General features: G+C 43.9%; 1 protein-coding gene across 1 annotated transcript; it reads left to right on the top strand.

The window, feature by feature from the left end:
• Positions 1-1558: 1558 nt before the first annotated feature.
• Positions 1559-3472, top strand: LOC110102229 (threonine synthase, chloroplastic). The gene has a single exon (XM_020830473.1). The coding sequence runs from the start codon at positions 1628-1630 to the stop codon at positions 3233-3235; it is 1608 nt and encodes a 535-aa protein (XP_020686132.1). The 5' UTR covers positions 1559-1627; the 3' UTR covers positions 3236-3472.
• Positions 3473-4242: the final 770 nt, after the last annotated feature.

Raw genomic sequence — 4242 nt, 5'->3', positions numbered from 1 at the left:
TCGGCCCGGAGATCCTGGAGCAGATTTTGATATTACACGATTACCAACTAACTTCGGAATTAAGCAATGAAGCAAGAAGAGAAGGAAGAAAAGGAAGAGAAGAAAGAGAGCTCTATTGTCACTAGACTCTTCCTCGACCACCACCAGGCTTCCACCCGGTAGCATATCGACTCTATAGTTCTGCCCAAATGCCATCTGACGCCATAGTTCTGCCCGGCCGCCGACTGACGTCGGACTTTTTATTTGACGTTGGACCTCTGCTCGTCATCGGATTTCAACCCGACGCTGGATTTCTACCCGACGCAGGACTTCTACTCGACGCCGCACTTCTGCCTGTCGCCGGACTTCTACTCGATGCCGGATTTCTGCCCGTCATCGGACATTCGCTGGACTTCTATTCGACACCGGACTTCTGTCCATCGACATACTCCTACCTAACGTTGGACTTCCGCCCGTCGCCAGATTCTTACTTGACACTGAACTTCTGCCCATGGCCGGATTCCTACCCAATATTGGACTTCTGCCCGTCGTCGGATTCCTGCCCGACGCCGGACTTCCGCCCTTCATCGAATTTCCGTCGAATTTCTACTTGGCGCCGGACTTCTTCCCATTGCAGGACATTCGTCTGGCTTCTATCTGATGATGGACTTCTATCTATCGATGGACTTCTACCCAACGCCTTCCTTCCGACCTCCATCGCCAGACAACAATCTTTATGACCTCCGTCGCTCGCCGACTACGGTCCTTCTGACTTATGTCGCCCATCGACTACAATCCTCTAACCTCCATTGCCAGACAACGATCTTTATGACCTCCGTCGCCCGTCGACTACGATCCTTCTGACGTACGTCGCCCACCAACTATAGTCCTTCCGACCTCCGTAGCTCATTGACTATGGCCCTTTCGACTAAGCAAACATGTAAATAATTATTCTTCCTATTTACACCATGTAACACACTCTATATGATGTATGTTTGTTACATAAAGACATGACATTCCTTTTAATGAAGGGCCTCATTTGTAATCAGCTGCAAATACTAGTGAATTCATTCAAATTGGACCAGGCCCCTTGTTTTTTTTTCCTTTTTAGGATTTTTCACTTAAAAATCTTAGTATCTCTTATAAATAATGCACCCTCTTTTTATCTGATTTCGTGCTAGATCTTCATACAATGCTAAGACATTAAACTTTATATTTCTTTACCACCGCGAATACTCCAGGACGCAGCACCTATATTTATTTTACACTCATTATAGCAATCATTTGTATTTGTTTTACATTGTATTTTTTTTATATGACATTCTTTTTTAAAAATCAAAGAGCCCTTAAGACACTAATTTTTTTTTTCTATAAATGCTTTAGCATATAATAATAAAAATTATATTTTATCTAAGTAAAATTTAAGGCTGAAAACATGATTATATTTTTAATTAGCATGAGTCTTAAAATTTAGATTAATATAAAATTTAATTAATTCCCGTATATTTAACTTCCTTTTTAAAATAAATCAATATATTGAATTTTTTTCCCTTTTAATCTTAATCCTCGTTAGCTGTTCGCACATCCCAAAGTCTATAACCCTTTCCCTCGATACGTCGGCGCCGGCTGCTGCTTTCCTCCATAATCGATGGCTGCGGCAGTCACTTCTTCCTCCGCTCTTCCCTTCGCGTCCTTGCAGCCCAACTCATCAGCTGGCCTAAAAAACACCAGTCCCCTCTCTCCTCCCACTTTTCGCGCCACCCTTCCACGCCGGATCCCTCCTCTCTCTTGTGCTGCCGCCCCGACCTCCATCGAGGAGGACAACGGCCGACGCGGCCGCTATGCTGATGAGAGCATCCGCGAAGAAGCTGCACGTCGTGACCACGCATTACCCTCCAACTTCCACGGCTTCTCCGCTTGGTACGTTCCTTTTGGGCCCTCTCCCGACCCCAACGAGCGCTACTCCCTCGACGATGTTGTCTACAGGAGCAGCTCCGGCGGCCTTCTTGATGTCCGCCACGATTTCGCTGCTCTCGCCAAGTTCCCTGGTTCCTATTGGCGCGATCTCTTCGACTCCCGCGTTGGTCGCACCACCTGGCCCTATGGCTCTGGCGTCTGGTCCAAGAAAGAGTTCGTCCTACCGGAGATCGATGCTGACCATATCGTTTCTCTCTTTGAAGGAAACTCCAATCTTTTCTGGGCCGAGCGTCTCGGTCGTGAACATCTCGGCGGGATGCCCGACCTCTGGGTCAAGCATTGCGGCATCTCGCACACCGGATCTTTTAAGGATCTGGGCATGACCGTCCTTGTATCCCAGGTTAATCGGCTCAGGAGCAAACCCCTCTCCCGGCCGATTGGCGGCGTCGGGTGTGCTTCCACGGGTGACACTTCTGCGGCTCTTTCTGCTTATTGTGCCGCGGCTAATATTCCCGCCATTGTCTTCCTGCCTACCGACCGTATTTCGCTCGCACAACTCGTCCAACCCATCGCCAATGGAGCCACAGTCCTCTCCATTGATACAGACTTTGATGGGTGCATGAGGCTGATCCGTGAGGTAACGGCCGAGCTTCCGATTTACCTTGCGAATTCCCTGAACTCGCTTAGACTCGAAGGTCAGAAGACGGCAGCTATTGAAATCCTGCAACAGTTTGATTGGGAGGTTCCTGACTGGGTAATCGTCCCTGGAGGAAATCTTGGGAATATCTATGCTTTCTACAAGGGATTCAGCATGTGCAAAGAGCTCGGTCTTGTTGACCGAATGCCTCGACTTGTCTGTGCCCAGGCTGCAAATGCCAACCCTTTATACCTCCATTACAAATCAGGATGGAGTGATTTCAAGCCGGTCACTGCTGCTGAAACATTTGCCTCTGCTATCCAGATTGGGGACCCTGTATCCATAGACCGTGCTGTGTATGCTATTCAGAAAACAGATGGAATTGTTGAGGAGGCCACTGAGGAGGAGCTAATGGATGCAATGTCACTTGCTGATCGAACTGGCATGTTTGCTTGCCCACACACTGGTGTTGCCCTTGCCGCTCTATTCAAATTGAGGGAGAGTGGAGTGATTGGAACAAATGATAGAACGGTTGTTGTTAGTACTGCCCATGGCCTCAAATTTACACAATCGAAGGTGGATTACCACGCCAATGAGATTGCAGATATGGTTTGCAGGTTTGCAAACCCTCCTGTGAAAGTGAAGGCAGATTTTGGGTCTGTGATGGATGTTTTGAGGAAGAAGCTAGTCGTTAAGAAGTAGCTTTCAAGAACCTTGTAAGACTTTTGACCTTTAAGGCATGTGTTTCAGTTATTTATGTACTTTCTGGTTTTTTACAATTTCATTAGTAAATTAATGTTGCATTGTCTTTTTGTCCTGGTTATTTTAGCTTGCAGATTTCATAAGGATATCAGCTTTGGCATATTTAGGATTGATGTCTTAGGAGACTTATTTGCCTTATTTTTATGCATTTTTCTAATAAAAAGCTTATTTCTCACATTTTCATGTTTTGATGAAGTTTTGTGTTCGTAATGCTCCCTTATTAGAAAATGATCTATGCTGAGAGAATGTCATATGAGTTGATTGCTGCTAATGACCATATGCATGCACAATGTGCTTTATTCTTTGAGCTTTTAGAGGAAATCATGATTCTTTTTAAGTAGTGCATGCACATCATTCTACCTTTTTGTAGGTAAGGGAATTTATATAACAATTCATTTTATATTCTTGAGGTAGGCTAATTCTTTGATGTTGCTAATTGCTGTCATAAATAGTAATTGTCATGCTTTCCTATTTTCTAGTCCATACATGTGAATTTCCTTAGCATACTTGAGTTGTAAAATCCATTCCTTTTTTTATTTAATTTGAAGTTCAAGCATGAAGGATAATTCATCTATCAAGCTCATGGAGAATTCATCTTGCTTATACTTGAAAAGCCACTTGCATATATCTTCTTACTAGCACCAAATATCACTGCTAGAAGGAAGAGAATCGGAAAAGAATAGGTGGATTTGGTTGTAACTATTTTGTACATATTTCAAATATAGTGTAAATTAAATACTGACGTAGAATAGCAAGCAAAAAATGTTATTGTCCCAATGCTAGAGGAAGATTAATGGCTCAAGATGAGAGCAAGGGCAATGATGGATCCATCACAAGTGCAAGAACAATTGGCCAATGGGGATTCATCCAACATGAGAAATTGAAGATATCCATAGTGGGTAAAATTTGAAATTATATGCATGATTAAAATTAAAAAATTCAAATAA

The sequence above is a fragment of the Dendrobium catenatum genome, unplaced genomic scaffold (genome assembly GCF_001605985.2).
Source record: "Dendrobium catenatum unplaced genomic scaffold, ASM160598v2 fragScaff_scaffold_1059, whole genome shotgun sequence".
NCBI classification, from domain to species: Eukaryota; Viridiplantae; Streptophyta; class Magnoliopsida; order Asparagales; family Orchidaceae; genus Dendrobium; species Dendrobium catenatum.
The sequence above is the reverse complement of the archived record's forward strand: the minus strand, read 5'-3'. Positions and strand labels throughout refer to the sequence as shown.